At 44.6% G+C, this 13,823-nt stretch overlaps 1 protein-coding gene across 1 annotated transcript in view; it reads right to left on the reverse strand.

The window, feature by feature from the left end:
* Positions 1 to 2,907: 2,907 nt before the first annotated feature.
* LOC112252608 (spondin-1) overlaps positions 2,908 to 13,823 on the reverse strand; it is a 140,747-nt gene continuing 129,831 nt past the window's right edge. The window contains exons 11-16 of the mRNA XM_042323298.1: positions 13,159 to 13,341; positions 11,473 to 11,643; positions 9,370 to 9,537; positions 8,288 to 8,449; positions 7,170 to 7,454; positions 2,908 to 4,301 (exon numbers count right to left, since the gene is read on the reverse strand). Of these exons, the coding sequence (XP_042179232.1) occupies positions 4,132 to 4,301; positions 7,170 to 7,454; positions 8,288 to 8,449; positions 9,370 to 9,537; positions 11,473 to 11,643; positions 13,159 to 13,341 (1,139 nt within the window). The 3' untranslated portion in view covers positions 2,908 to 4,131. The remainder of the gene's footprint in view (positions 4,302 to 7,169; positions 7,455 to 8,287; positions 8,450 to 9,369; positions 9,538 to 11,472; positions 11,644 to 13,158; positions 13,342 to 13,823) is intronic.

Raw genomic sequence — 13,823 nt, forward strand, 5'->3', positions numbered from 1 at the left:
TTTTAGACTGATCCAATGAACCATTGCATTTCGGTTCAAAATGTTGTATCAAGACTGCCCAAATGTGCCTAATTGGTTTATTAAAAATGTTCCAAGTTCATAATTGTGCACTCTCCTCAAACAATAGCATTGTATTCCTTCACTATAATAACTATTGTAAATTGGAAAGTGCAGTTAGATTAACAAGAATTTAAGCTTTCTGCCAATATCAGATATGTCTATGTCCTAGGAAATGTTCTTGATACTTACAACCTCATGCTAATCACATTAGCGCACATTAGCTCAACTGTCCCGTGGGTGGGACACCGATATGTAGAGATCCTTATTAAGCTACAGGACTGTTTCGTTAGCACAGACTGAAATATGTTCTGGGATTCATGCAATAACATTGAGGATTTCACCAAATCAGTCACCGGCTTCATTGATAAGTGCTTCAATGACGAAGTCCCCATATTGACCGTAAGTACGTACATAACCCGACCAGAAGCCATGTATTACAGGCAACATCCCCAATGAGTTAAGGAGCTGCCACTTTCAAGGAGTGGGACACTAATCTGGACTCTTACAAGAAATCTAGCTACAACCTCCGACAAGCTATAAAACATGCAAAACATTACTTAAATCAAATCCTACTACACCGGTTCTGATGCTTGACGGATGGGACAGGGCTTTCAAACTATCACAATCTGCCCAGTGACACGAGCCTGCCATATGACTTAAACGCCTTCTATGCTCGATTTGAGGCAGGCAACACTGGACCATGCATGAGAGCACAAGCTGTTCCTGACGACTGAACACTTCCCTCTGCAACTGGATCATGGTCTTCCATCATTAAGGTTGCTGTAAACACAACGGTTGTAGGATGAGCCTATAGGGAGGAGGTCAGAGATCTGGCAGTGTGATGCCAGAACAACAACCTCTCCCTCAATGTCAACAAGACAAAGGAGCTGATCGTGGACTGCAGGAAATGAAAGGGAAAGCACACCCCTATCCACATTGATGGAGCTGTAGTGGAGCAGGTCGAGAGATTCAAGTTCCTCAGTGTCCACATCATTGGAGGCTGCTGAGGGGAGAACGGCTCATAATAACGTCTGGAATGGAGTGAATGGAATGGTAACAAAAACATAGTTTCATTCCATCCATTCCATTCCAGCCATTATTATCAGCCGTTCTCCCATCAGCAGCTTTCACATCACTAGGAATTAACATGGTTCACACACACCCACACAGTTGTGAAGAGGGCACGACAGCGCCTCTGCCCCTTCAGGGGACTGAAAAGATTTGTCATGGGCCCTCGGATCCTAAAAAATGTCTACAGCTGCACCATTGAGAGCATCTTGACTGGCTCCATCACTGCTTGGTATGGCAACTGCAAGGCACCTGACCGCAAGGTGCTACAGAGGGTGGTGAGTATGGCCCAGTACATCACTGGGGCTGAGCTCCTTGCAATCCAGGACCTCTGTACCAGACGGTTCCAGCCATCCAAGCCATAGACTGTTCTCTCTGCTATCGCACGGCAAGCGGTTCCAGTGCACCAGTGCAAGTGTGGAACCAATAGGATTCTGAACAGCTCCTACTCCCAAGCCATAAGACTGCTAAACAGGATTGCTAAATAGCTAATCAAATGGCTACTCAGACTACCTGCATTGACCCTTTTTTGCACTAAATCTCTTGCACTGACACACAAACTGGACTCTACCTACACAATCTCACACACATACGCCCACACACACATAACATGCGCACACATGCATACTGACACCACACACACATGCTGCTGCTGCTGTCTGTTATCTATCCTGTTGCATAGTCACTTTTCCCTTACCTATATGTACATTGCTATAGTACCTCAACTACCTCGTACCCCTGCACATCGACTCAGTACTGGTACTCCCTGTATATGGCCATGTTATTTTGACTCTTCATTGTTATTAGTTATTCACTGTGTTCCTTGTGTCACTATTTATATTATTTATTTTTTTATCTTTAACTCTGCATTGTTGGAAAGGGACCCGCAAGTAAAAGCATTTCACTGTTAGTCTACACCTGTTGTTTTACGACGCATGTGACAAATAAAATTTGATTTTTGGTGCTCGGCCAGATGCCCCCCCCGAACACCATAGATATTTAATGTCTGTGTCAGCAAGTGTCTCTCCCATAATTCATAGTAAATCTTTCATGAGTGTACAATGTAGGCCTCTGTATTTGTTACCATGGCTACAGTGGCTGGCTTTAACACTAGCCAGTCAATCCACTCAGTGGCCATTACAGCTGAAACTAATTTATAAAAAGACACATTGTATGCTTACCTTATTGAAAAACAAGTGTGTTCTTCCCCTTTTGAAATTCAAGAAAGGAATGCAGATGTTTATTTCTCTCTATGGTTTGACATTGAATTGAAAAACAAACCTTTTGTGACGAAGAAAGCCAAATGAGAGATTGTTTTTTAAAAGTCCATCTGCTATTGGTTCTCTTAAATCTATCACAGCCCTGGTTAAACCTGTGGTTGAGCAGTAACTGAGGCACATGGCTGATTTGACAGTGGCAGAAGAACATTTATAAATAAACAGTGCTCTTTCTCTCCCTGTTGGTTGATCTTATACAGTGCAGCTGGGAGGTAGTTCATCTCTCAAACCCTGGAGCTGGGTACTCACTGTCAAAGTTAATGACTATCGCATTGAGAGCAATATGAAACAATGGCTTTTACAATAACATACAAGTGCTGTATGATTGAGCTAGGTCATTTCAGACAATTGGCTAAGTTGCGAGGTCCTTCTTCCTCTCAATTTCCTTTTCATGGTCGCCACCTAGTGGATTCACATTGCGCCTACAGTCAAGGCAGACATTGAAAGTACAATACATGCTCTGTCAAAAGAAAGTGTGACATGAGCAAAAAGACATTCAGAATTATTTCTCACATGTACTTTTATTGTAAAGGTTATTTATTCCAAAATATGGTGTGATATGGTGTAGAGGCAAAAAAAGAAAGAGAGAGGACAGAAAAAAACAAGAGAGCGAGAACATCTAAAAATGAGTTTGGCAAGACTTGGCTGACATTTTTATCAAAATACACAACAAAAAGAACACAATATGTAATGATGCACACAATCGCTGCCCTCTCAATGAGGCATCTCTATGTTTAAGCCTCTACATGTATTACAATGGAATAAAAAGTCACTACAGATTCTTGTCTTGAAAAGAATAATCTATTTGAGGCATACAAAAACCTGGAATGATTGTTCACCTGTGCTTTGTTTTGGAATACAATTGTCGAATTAACAAACTAACCACGGGATACAATATTTTTTATAAATTACTTGGTTGGTATTTTCATTTAATAACGTTTCATTACAATCAACACTTATTTTCAAAAAAGTCACTGTGTATACAGAGCTACTTTGTACAAACTGTATGGAGTATTGTGGTTCATACAACAGGGTTATTATGCCCAAATCAACAGGGCAGTGATGTTTGGAGACCTGCCTTAATGATACAGGAATGCTGGAGTGACCCGGATAAAAACATTTGGGGCAGGAAGTAAATGCCAAAAGCTAATTCCTTGTGACGCCCTAGGCTAGAGGCCTGGGCTAATGCGACTCTAAGATTTGCAACTGCCCTTTTAAACATGGTGATCATCATAATCTGGCCACAGTTTGAAGTCTAGGGCCACAACCAGTGAAGTGAAGTCTTCCGACTGAGAAACGTTAGACATGCAAGAGTGAAAGTGTGTCATCACTGCTAGCTAGTGAAGCCAATACAACGGTAGTATAAAGACAAAAATAACATTGTTAAAAAAACGTGTTGTATTGTGTGTGGTTGTGAAGTTGTGGTGTACTGTATAGTGTTGGTTACATAGTAATACATAGGCCTGCTGAGTGATGAGGCTACTAGAAGACTAATGACTGACGCTGGTCTCGTCCTCAGCCCAGTGATCCACTAAATGCTTACAGTAATGGCATCTCTGGAGCATCTCTTATCTCCATCCAATACACAGGTGGACTGTCTCCACCACACCGACTGCCAACCTTGGCTAAATCAACACTGACGGAGTCTGCTTCTCCTTCCTCCCCTAACCCTAACAGAGTGCATCGTATAATATCACAGAGAAACACAGATAAACAGCAGCGCCCCCTAGCAGGGATGGACTTTACAGGCGCGGATCTCCTTCCTGTCCTTGCAGCTGGTGACCTGTGCCGGGGTGTTCTTAGCTCTCTTCTTCACCGTCATGAAGCGCTCCTGGATCCCCCCGCCGCAGTGTTTGGTACAGTCTGTCCAACTGGACCAGGGCCTCATCTTGCAACCTGTGGGAACAAGTCAATGACATGAGGAGAGGAGTGTTTCAGATTACTTTCTTTAGTTTGCCAAATCCATCCCGTTTAGTAATATACTAATTGAATATGGCATACCAGTTAAAGACGCACTATGCAGAAATCATTGCGCCATTTCCTGGTTGCTAAAATTCGAATAGTTTGCCTAATTAAAGTTTGTGAAAAAACAAGCAAATATAATGTACAGCAGGGTTTCCAAAAGTCGGTCCAAAATGGAAAGTTACAGATAAAGTCTGCAGACCTGCATCACTATACTGAGAGCGTTGGTGTATTTTTTAATATTTTTTAGCTTTTGTTCATATTTTATCCAAGCCCTGGCACTGCAGAACGAGCACGAGGAAGTGTTCCGCTGATGGGGGTAAGTTGCTCCATACCAAGTGGAATCGCAAAGAAAAAGTGTCTGAACTCTTCTATAACATGAAATTTACATCCACAATACAGATTTGATTCAAATAAAGTGAACTTTAACTTCAATGTGAGTGATCACAAGTGAGACCTATCAAATGTGCAATGTTCAAGCCTCCATTGCAAGACCAATCATCATCATTCATAACGGATTGATCTGTCATAAATTGACAGTGTAAGAACAAGGAGTCCCTGTCCGGCGTCCATTTCCCATTATTACTGATTTATGCATGGTAAGTACTGGGGGGGTAATGCTGCCTAGCAACCCTAGAGGATATACCACGGTGGGGGTATTTGTCACTGTCTACAGCTCATTAGCCCCAGGTTAAAGAGGCCTGTCCCTGTCTCTGTTGGGAGGCAGCAGTCCAAAGCCCACCCTGACTATTTGGCCTCTACCTGCTCATCAGGACGGCCATCTGTGAGCTGGACTAGTCACTGTATCACCCTGACAGGGCTGATCAGCATTGAGTGTAGCCACTCTAACACAGCGATCGCACTACACATGGCTGGCAAGGCAGAGAGGGAGGGAGGAGGGGGCAGAGTTTATCCTCTCAAGTATTGGGCGGGGCGATAGAGAGTGGGCTGCATGGGCCCCTTGACCCTTGACTGAGATATGTCTATTTACATTCAGAGCTACAACCGATATCTCAGTTGGACTCATGGAGAATTAATGATGAGTGACTGTGAAATCATCGTCAATGACTTGCCCTATGAATGTTTTGCCATTTATATTTGGGATATAAAGGATACATCAAGGTGGTGTATAAATCATGAATCAAGCATGGCTTGACAATGACATTAATCAAAATGTGGATCATGGCTGAAAGAGGAAATTACAATAATAGAGGTGATGAAGATGGTCTTGATGAAAACGATGATAATAACAATGGTATAAACAGTGGCTTGCGAAAGTATTCACCCTCCTTGGCAGGATTGTTACATTACAATTTGGAATTGAAATAGATTTTTTGGGGGGGTTGAATCATTTGATTTACACATGCCTACCATTTTGAAGATGCAAAATATTTTTTATTGTGAAACAAACAAGAAATAAGATTCAAAAACAGAAAACTTGAGAGAGCACAAGTCAAAACTTTGTAGAGACACCTTTTTCAGCTATTACAACTGCAAGTCTCTTGGGGTATGTCTGTAAGCTTGGCAGATCTTGCCACTTGGATTTTTGCCCATTCTTCATGGCAAAACTGCTCCAGCTCCTTTCAAGTTGGATGGGTTCCGGTGGTGTACAGTAATCTTTAAGTCATACTACAGATTCTCAATTGGATTGAGGTCTCGGCTTTGACTAGGCCATTCCAAGACATTTAAATGTTTCCCCTTAAACCACTCGAGTGTTGCTTTAGCAGTATGCTTAGGGTCATTGTCCTGCTGGAAGGTGAACCTCAGTCCCGGTCTCAAATCTCTGGAAGAATGAAACAGGTTGCCCTCAAGAATTTCCCTGTATTTAGCGCCATCCATCATTCCTTCATTCTGACCAGTTTCCCAGTCCCTGCCGATGAAAAACATCCCCACAGCATGATGCTTCCACCACCATGCTTCACCGTGGGGATGGTGTGCTCTCGGGGTCATGAGAGGTGTTGGGTTTGCGCCAGACATAGCGTTTTCCTTGGAGGCCAAAAAGCCTGACCAGAGTATCTTTAAGCAATGTCTTTTTTCTAGACACTCTTCTGTAAAGCCCAGCTCTGTGGAGTGTGCGGCTTAAAGTGGTCCTATGGACAGAAACTCCAATCTCCACTGTTGAGCTTTACAGCTCCTTCAGGGTTATCTTTAGGCTCTTTGTTGCCTCTGATTAATGCACTCCTTGCCTGGCCCGTGAGTTTTGGTGGACGGCTCTCTTGGCTGGTTTGTTGTGGTGCCATATTCTTTCTCTTTTTTTTACAATGGATTTAATGGTGCTCCGTTGGATGTTCAAAGTTTCGTATATATATTTTTTTATAACCCAACCCTGATCTGTACTTCACAACTTTGTCGCTGACCTGTTTGGAGAGCTCCTTGGTCTTCATGGTGCCATTTGCTTGGCGGTGCCCCTTTCTTTGTGGTGTTGCAGACTCTGGGGCCTTTCAGAACAGGTGTGTATATATACTGAGATCATGTGACACTTAAATAAAGTCCACCTGTGCATAATCTAACTAATTATGTGACTTCTGAAGGTAATTGGTCGCACCAGATCTTATTTAGGGGCTTCATAGCAAAGCGGGTGAATACAAATGCACGCACCACTTTATTTTTTAGAATAAATTTTTTCCATTTCGCTTCACCAATTTGGACTATTTTGTGTAGCATGTCCATTACATGGAATCCAAATAAAAATCTATTTAAAATACAGGTTGTAATGCAACAAAATAGGAAAAACGCCAAGGGGATGAATACTTTTGCAAGGCACTGTATACAGTATATATGAAGGTGATGATGATGACTGACCTGGCTGTTCCTCCACTGCTGCATCTCGTTCTTGCGGTTTGCCCCTTCTCTTCTCTTTCCCGCCGCCCACCTCTCCCCCCCGCCGCCTCTTCCTCTCCTCGCTGGCCCTGGAGCCCCTTTTGCACTTCCTGATCTTACACTTCTTCCTCTGGACCGTCTCGGGGCAAGGCTCCCCTCCAAACTGGGGCTCCAGCTTCACCATGCGCGTCCTGATGGTGTGGCCTTTACCGCAGGACTTATTACACTCAGACCACTCCGTCCACTCTGATACCATGCAGTCCGTAGCTGGGGAGAGATAGGAAAGGGTTTGGGGGGGGTTGAAAGGTTGAGTGAAAAGCTACTTGCTAATGTCTCTATTCATGCTCATTGTACAACTACTTACTTAACTGACAATGATGAAAACTCCTTAATTTAAGCGACATAAACTTAGCTGTGTGTTATTATTGCAAGTCAACCCTTGCTAAAAGACGCTGAGGGATTATATTGTCCAATAGGGGACTGGTATGGTTTTCATTTCAACCAGAGGAACAAAAAGAAATGTTAATTGATAAGGACTAAATGGTCTTCTTTTCATATGTTATATTAGTCTGCCTGAAAACCAGAAAACTCTTTCTCGTTTCAATAATTCTTTCCATAATCCATTTTCACATTTGACTGCATCATTCAAGGAATAATACGACTGTATTTTTGCGGAACATTTGTTATTACTTTGCAGGGAACAATTGTGTATCTGTTGCAGAACATTTGTTTTTTACTTTGCAAGGAACCCGATTAGAATATAAATAATGGAGCTCCGCTTTAAATGTCAAAGTACAAGGAGACGGAAGATGTCAAATCCTCCATGACGGAAATCTGCCTGGTGTCTGACTTCCACTATGTCTGTCTGTGAGCCTAAGTCTCAACACCTTTTTGGCAACACACAGGCTATTGCTATACAAAACAAACCATAGGACTCAGCTATACAATCTGGGACCAGGCTATGACAGTGCTAAAACAAACAAACATATGAATTTGAAATATTATGCACAAAGTTGGGCACTAGTTTCTAGTGATCACACTCTGTTTTGGCGTTGATGGTAGTGGTAAACAGTATGGCAACATCTGATGGTGACACTTACGACACTCCGGCTGCATACACCTCTCCACCTGTTCCAGCTCCTCAGTACACTCCCCCAAGTCTGGAGACTTGAGCATGCGCTGGCGTGTACGCACTCCCTTCCCGCATGTCACACTGCAGTCGCTCCAGTCGGACCACGGAGACAGCATACACGGGATAGAGTCTGCAGGGATAGATAGACCAAGCATGGGACTGTCAGTCTGCACATAATTACATAATAATGTCCCCTGCTCTTCAGATCATGTGCTGTTCGGTAGTTTCAACATACAACATTTCATTTCCGCTACCTTCATCTGCTGGTTTTCATACCTGGGACTTAAAATTATTTTATTGGGTGACTATACACTGGATGTACAAAACATTAAGGACACCTTCCTAATACTGAGTCTCCCCTCCCCCTTTTGCCCTCAGAACAGCCTCAATTATTCAGGAAATGGACTCTACAAGGAGTCGAAAGCGTTCCACAGGGATGCTGTCCCATTTTGACACCAATGCTTCACTGGATGTCCTTTGGGTGGTGGACCATTCTTGATACACACGGGGAAACATTGAGCGTGAAAAACCCAGCAGCGTTGCAGTTCTTGACACAAACCGGTGCGCCTGGCAGCTACTACCATACCCCGTTTAAAGGCATTTAAATATTTTGTCTTGCCCATTCACCCTCTGAATGGCACACATACACAATCTCTCTCTCTATTGTCTTAAGGCTTAAAAATATATTTTTTAACTGGTCTCCACCTCTTCATCTACACTGATTGGAGTGGTTTTAACAACTGACATCAATAAGGGATCATACTGTACTGTAGCGTTCACCTGGATAGTGTATGTCATGGAAAGAGCAGGTGTCCTTAACGTTTTGTACACTGAGTGTATTTTCATGCCTTCTCTCCTCTGAGATATTCTGTCAATTTTAGTGTGTACCTAGCCTGTTGGATCGAGATACATAAAAACTACAGATGCCCCTTGGCAGATGGCTGAACAAGGCTGCCTGTCACAGTGCTTTTAGATGTAGTGTCTCTGGCCTGCAGCCCGGGACCTGGGGGATGAGGCAGGTGTTGAGTGGGTGTGGGGGGCGTTACTCACGGCACTCAGGCATCATGCATTTCTCCACCTCTGCCACCTCCACTTTGCACATGGAACCATCCGAGGGGGGCATCTTCACCATGCGCTCACGTTGCTTCATGCCCAGCCCACAGGTGGTGCTGCAGGGATCCCACTCACCCCACTCCGTCACCACACAGCTACTGGGGGCTAATGGAAGGGACAGGGACAGATACACGCCCATACAATGGGATGGTTCTTTGTTATGGCGGCTTGCGATTACTGTTATTAACATTACTTGAGAAACTTGGTTTCATTAACACACTGACTGAATAAGCCTGTTGGCATGTAGCAGCAGGGCTAAGGAAGTATACTTCAAAAGAACAGAAAGGCCCGCACACTGAATATGCGCGCAATTACCACCTTTATTGACAATGTTTCCATACACAAGGATCTTTATCAGGTCAAACGGAGTGATTGCTCACATCCAAAAATATTTACACATTTCACCTCACATGACCATTATGCACATGGCTATACAAAGGGCACTAACCATTTATCACAGAGGTACATACGGTCATAAAGGACTTTGACACGTCTCTGTTTTCGCAATGACATTCAAATCAGCATTGAAAAAAGGCGCAAGTTTAAGTTTGTTCCACCTGAGCGAGTCTGACCAAAAGTCAGAGACCACTATGATGACACACCAAATGTGTTTGTCACGACTTCCGCCGAAGTTGGTGCCTCTCCTTGTTCGGGCGTTCAGCGGAGCCTCCTATGACGGTCCACAGTCCGGAACCTCCTACGACGGTCCACAGGCTGGAGCCTTATTCTGCGCCGGGGCCCAGTCCAGGCATGGCGTCCAGTCCTGCTCCATGGCAAGGAGCCTCCCTCTGCGCCGGTACCCAGTCCGGGTACGGTGTCCAGTCCAGCTCCATGGCCGGAGCCTTCCTCAGTGCCGGTGCCCAGTCCAGGCATGGTGTCCAGTCCCACTCCTAGGCCAGAGCTTTTCTCTGCGCCAGTGACCAGTCCAGGCACGACAACCAGTCCCGCTCTATGGCAGGAGCCTCCCTCTGCGCCGGTACCTAGTCCAGGCACGGCGTCCAGTCCCGCGCCAAGGCCGGAGCCTTCCTCTGCGCCGATGCCCAGTCCAGGCACGGAGGCCAACTCAGCTCCATGGCAGGAGCCTCCCTCTGCGCCGGTGCCCAGCCCAGGAACGGCGGCCAGTCCTGCTCCATGGCAGGAGCCTTCCTCTGCGCCGGTGTCCAGTCCAGGCACGGCGTCCAGTCCCGCGCCAAGGCCGGAGTCTTCCTCAGCACCGATGTCCAGGCACGGCGGCCAACTCAGCTCTATGGCCAGAGCCGGTGCCCAGTCCGTGTGCAGCGTTCAACCCAGCTCCATGGCCGGGGCCCTCCTCTGTGCCAATGCCCAGTCCAGGCACAGTGTTCTACCCAGCTCCATGGCCGGACCTGTGGTCTGTCATGCCCTGACCATAGAGAGCCTTTTTATTCTCTCTTTTGGTTAGGTCGGGGTGTGACTAGGGCGGGTGTTCCTATCTAGGTTATTGTTTATTTTATGTTGGCCTGATATGGTTCCCAATCAGAGGCAGCTGTTTATCGTTGTCTCTGATTGGGGATCATATTTAGGCAGCCATTTCCCCACTGTGTTACAGTGTATAGTCAGTAAGCAGTTATTCCGGCGGGCCCCTTTGGCAATTATTTAATAAAACCAAAAGCTTACCTTGACTTGGAAGAGTTTCAGTGTTGTGTTGGATAGTCATAGCCAGCTAGCTAACATAGCATCCCTCGGTTTGAGCCAGGCGTTTGAGTAACTAAACTAGTCAGCTACATTTGCTAGCTAAAAAAATGACACTTTCTTTTGCTTCTCTATCATTTTTGAAGGAATTAATTTGTTGAAAACTATTCAGCTATTGTCTTTCTCCTTCGAGTCAACTACTCACCACATTTTATGCACTGCAGTGCTAGCTAGCTTATGCTTATGCTTTCAGTAATAGATTAATTCTCTGATCCTTTGATTGGGTGGCAACATAAACTAAGGATTCTAGCTTTAACACAGAAGGCCTGAACCCACAATATGATCCTAATGTCACAAAGACTTGTACCCCCATGTTTCAGTGAGACTCACAGCAGTCGTCATTGACCACACACTTCTCCGTCTCCTCAGTGTTCAGAGAGCAGATGGATCCATCCTCCGGGAACTGTTTGATGTAACGCTCCCGAGACCTCATCCCCATCCCACAGGACACACTGCACGGAGACCAGTTGATCCACTCTGACATCATACAGGTAGACGCTTCTGGGAATGACGAGGCATAGACAAGCATGGTTAAACCACACTGGAGGCTGTGGTCATCATTGTGTAATGGTGAGTGCAGGATTCAGTCTGATTTAACCAGGCTAGAGAAAACGAGCAGGGTAATTAACATGCCATAACATGCAACAGCTCTGTCCATTCATTCCATCAATACTAGCTGACACCTGAATTACACCTGCACCTTCTTCTGGTAACAAGTAACACACCCTAAAATATTTGATTTAGTCCTACCTAATCTTACTCCGCTCTCCCCAATTATCTGGGAACAGAGCATGTAAACAAAAAAAAATTCATAGAGGATGGATAAACTTTGGGGAACTTTCCATGGATTTCTCTTTCATCTGGTCCATCCCACTGCCTGCCTGCGGATTGGAAGCAGCTGTGAGTGTAGCTTAATAAAGCAGAGCTAAGTGGATCATTAATAAGAGCTGTAAATAAATGTGGCCCTGATGAGGCCCCCAGGGGCCACGTCCAGCTTCAGGAATATCAATCAACCACGGACATTAACAGAGCGATACAAGAAAGGAAAGGAGTGACGTGCAGGAAGAAAAGCATACGCTGCCGGTCCTATTAATCGATAGTGTGTGTTGGAGGGAAACAATAGCCTTGAACAATTCAAACACACTTTATCAAGCCCTGACAAAGCTGAGATTTGGGGCACGAGTAGAGAGAAAGGGAGGAATGACAAACACCTCTGCATGACTGATCATGTGCCTTTTGGCATGGTGGACTAAATTGACAACTTTGATGAGAATTGGACAAAGGACCAGTTAGTTCCTGAGAAACAATGTTGATGTCAATCTGACTGAATAGAACAGCCTTCAGATCTGTCTTGTTTACTGGAAGAAGAAGCTTTTGTGGAATATCATATTCCTGTCTTTGGATCTTTACCTGGTTGTGGGACTTGATGAGGCTCCAAAGTTCCCATCGTTACATGTTGTATTTGAATGCCAACAACAAAACGGTATTAATTGTGCATCATATGTAGCATATAAACCGGGAAAGGGAAAACAATGGCAACAATGTATTTTCTCGTGCTTGGCTAGTAAATTGGAGGATCGTGACACCATTTCAACCCTAATCCCTGTTCCCATACATGGATATGGATATGGCTGTCTTTAGTCAATATGACATGTACACGACCACACAGGGATCACCAGCTCAGCCTGCAGAGCAGCAGACAAACCTTTAGCCAACAACCTCTTCTTTATGACCTGCTTTAAAAAAAACAATAACATATAATTCACTGTCTTTTTCCAATTTTTGGAAGCTCTTTTACAGCCATTGGAGATGGAACAACATGTTCTGAATAAGACAAAACTGTTGGATTTCAATTCTCAAAAATTCATAGACGTTTCACCCAATTGTTATCAGGCAAGGAAACAACTGTATTCATGTCTAAGCAGAGGCGACTTTGTCAGCTGACTCATACCAGTGATTGCATGCATTAGTGCTATGAATGAGAAACAGGCCTGTGACACTGTCCTTAGTCCTCACCCTCCTCGCTGCAGCCGGGCCCCATGCAGGGTTTGAAGTCCTGGGTGTGAGGGCAGGGCACACTGAGGTCCAGCTGGGCCTTCAGCATCCTCTGTCTCATCCTCCGGCCCTTGTCACAGCTGGCTGAGCTGCAGGCTGACCACGGAGACCAGTTGGAGTAGATGCACGTCTCTGGAGTGTCGTCTGGAGGAAGAAATACTCTATTAGACAATGCATTGACAAGTCCTCTTGGTCAGCTTGTCTGACAATAACTGCATTGGTTAAATGTCACTATCTTGTCATATTCTAATGAGATCATGTAAATGGGGATGGAGGGGTATTAATACTCAATTTTCTTGTTTATAAGCCTATATTTTCACTGCTTTAGAATGTGCTGGTGCTGTATAGGTATGGACTAATGTGCCTAACTGCCTAAAAAAGTCAATGCAAGTTCATACAGTTCAGGTCTTGCTCTAACCACAGTGTATAGTTACAGTACAGTACCCACAGTACGTGTATTGTAATGTTCTAGAGACCTTCCTGTTAAGGAAACGGACCGTGTTGCCCTCAACAGAAAGAGGTTAGAGAGAACCCGGTTCAAAGGTAGAATTGGATGTTAACTGCAGAGTGTGGTTAGAAACAAACTCCACAGGTTCATTTCTCCTGCTAGCAGTGCTGATGATGTT

The sequence above is a fragment of the Oncorhynchus tshawytscha genome, linkage group LG06 (genome assembly GCF_018296145.1).
Source record: "Oncorhynchus tshawytscha isolate Ot180627B linkage group LG06, Otsh_v2.0, whole genome shotgun sequence".
In the NCBI taxonomy this organism is placed as follows: Eukaryota; Metazoa; Chordata; class Actinopteri; order Salmoniformes; family Salmonidae; genus Oncorhynchus; species Oncorhynchus tshawytscha.